This window comes from Oratosquilla oratoria, chromosome 5 (assembly GCF_046742065.1).
Source record: "Oratosquilla oratoria isolate Oo_2021 chromosome 5, ASM4674206v1, whole genome shotgun sequence".
NCBI classification, from domain to species: Eukaryota; Metazoa; Arthropoda; class Malacostraca; order Stomatopoda; family Squillidae; genus Oratosquilla; species Oratosquilla oratoria.
In genome coordinates this window covers 51,965,689-51,967,225 of record NC_134781.1, presented here as the reverse complement: position 1 = coordinate 51,967,225, position 1,537 = coordinate 51,965,689, and the positions used below count along the sequence as shown (strand labels likewise).

General features: G+C 39.9%; 1 protein-coding gene across 1 annotated transcript; it reads left to right on the top strand.

Annotated features, from left to right (window-relative positions):
• Positions 1-600: 600 nt before the first annotated feature.
• Positions 601-999, top strand: LOC143025801 (zinc finger MYM-type protein 6-like). Its single transcript, XM_076185809.1, has one exon. It carries the CDS (start codon positions 601-603, stop codon positions 997-999), a length of 399 nt encoding a protein of 132 aa, XP_076041924.1.
• Positions 1,000-1,537: the final 538 nt, after the last annotated feature.

Genomic DNA, 1,537 nt, shown 5'->3' with positions numbered 1-1,537 from the left:
ATTTTCATCGTTTTGCTTCAGGTTCTGAGTAAAGAATACATCTCATTTCTGGTATGTATGTTGAAAACTGTGTGTAATGAGCAGACTACATTCCTTTTCGCAAAATGCAAAACTTATGGCTAATAGTTTTTGTTTATTTGTTAGCTTGCTTAGTTATTTAGAGGGCAGATATTTCCCATTCAACAATATTGGTACTTAGTATTAATGACTTTCGTTTGTTTATGTTCCAGAAAAGTGTGGCCAGTACATCTAAGAAAAAATGCAGGTAATATTCAGTCAAATATCTTGCTTATGGATTCATCGAGTCCCCACAAAATTTTGCAATGCCCGTGTGCCTGATATGCAAGGCCTCCATGTCAAATGAGAGTATGCGGCCCTGCAAACTGAAAAAAAGTCTGGAGACTGCGCATAAAGACAAGAAAGACAAGCCGCTAGAGTTTTTCAAGAATTTACGCGGTGAGTTCCAAGGAAGGATGGCAGTAAATTATGTGTTCACCCAAAAAAGTGGCAAAAGGAGACAGAGGAATGCTGGCTTCTTACAAGATATCCAATTTGATCGCAAAAGCAGGCAAACCTCAAACTATTAGTGAATTTCTCATCATGCCGGCAGTAGCCATAGTGCTTTCAACAGTGATGAAGCAAAGTCCACAAGAAGTCACTAGTGTTATTCCACTGAGCAGCTCTTCAGTATCGCGACGCATCGATGAAATGGCTGCTGATGTTGAGAGCCAATTAGTAAAAAAAAAACTGCAGGGTCAGGTGAATGAGTTCTCGCTTCAACTTGACGGAACTACTTTACCTGATAATTCTGCCCTTTTGATGGCGTTCGCAAGGTTCCTTGATGTTGACGGAATACGTGAAGAATTGATTTTTGTACTGAAATTGACAACTCACACTAAAGGCGAATCAATCTTCAAAAAAATTGAGGCATATTTTGAGGAAAACAACATTCCACTGAACAACATCGTGGTTGTGCAACAGATGGTGCTGCTGCTATGATCGGAATGTATCGGGGATTCAGTGCGTACTTGAAAAAAGCTATCCCCAACGTCGTTTGTGTGCACACTGTTGTTCACCGGCAGCACCTGGTCGCCAAAAACTTAGCAGGACGTCTGCATGAAGCACTTGGGCATGTTATCAAAGCTACAATTTCATAAAAAAAAAGAATGTTCTGCAGGATCGCCTTTTTCAGCAATTATATGGGAAGAATAATGAAGAATTCGAACGACTTATGTTGCACACGGAAGTAAGGTGGCTGTCTAAGGATAATTGTTTGCAACGTACTGCTGCACTTTGGGACAGTGTTATCTCTTTCTTGAGTGAGACGGAACTCGGACAAAACCTTGTTGATGCAAAGAGCGATATACTCTATCTGTCAGACATAATTGAAAAGTTAAATGTTCTGAACAAAGAGCTTCAAGGAAATGACTCAACCCTGTTGATGCAAAGAGCGATATACTCTACCTGTCAGACATAATCAAAAAGTTAAATGTTTTGAACAAAGAGCTTCAAGGAAATGACTCAACCCTGTTTCCAT

Bases quoted from the DNA above. Each gene is read 5' to 3' on its own strand.
- LOC143025801 (XM_076185809.1), top strand. From the start codon at position 601: ATGCCGGCAGTAGCCATAGTGCTTTCAACAGTGATGAAGCAAAGTCCA.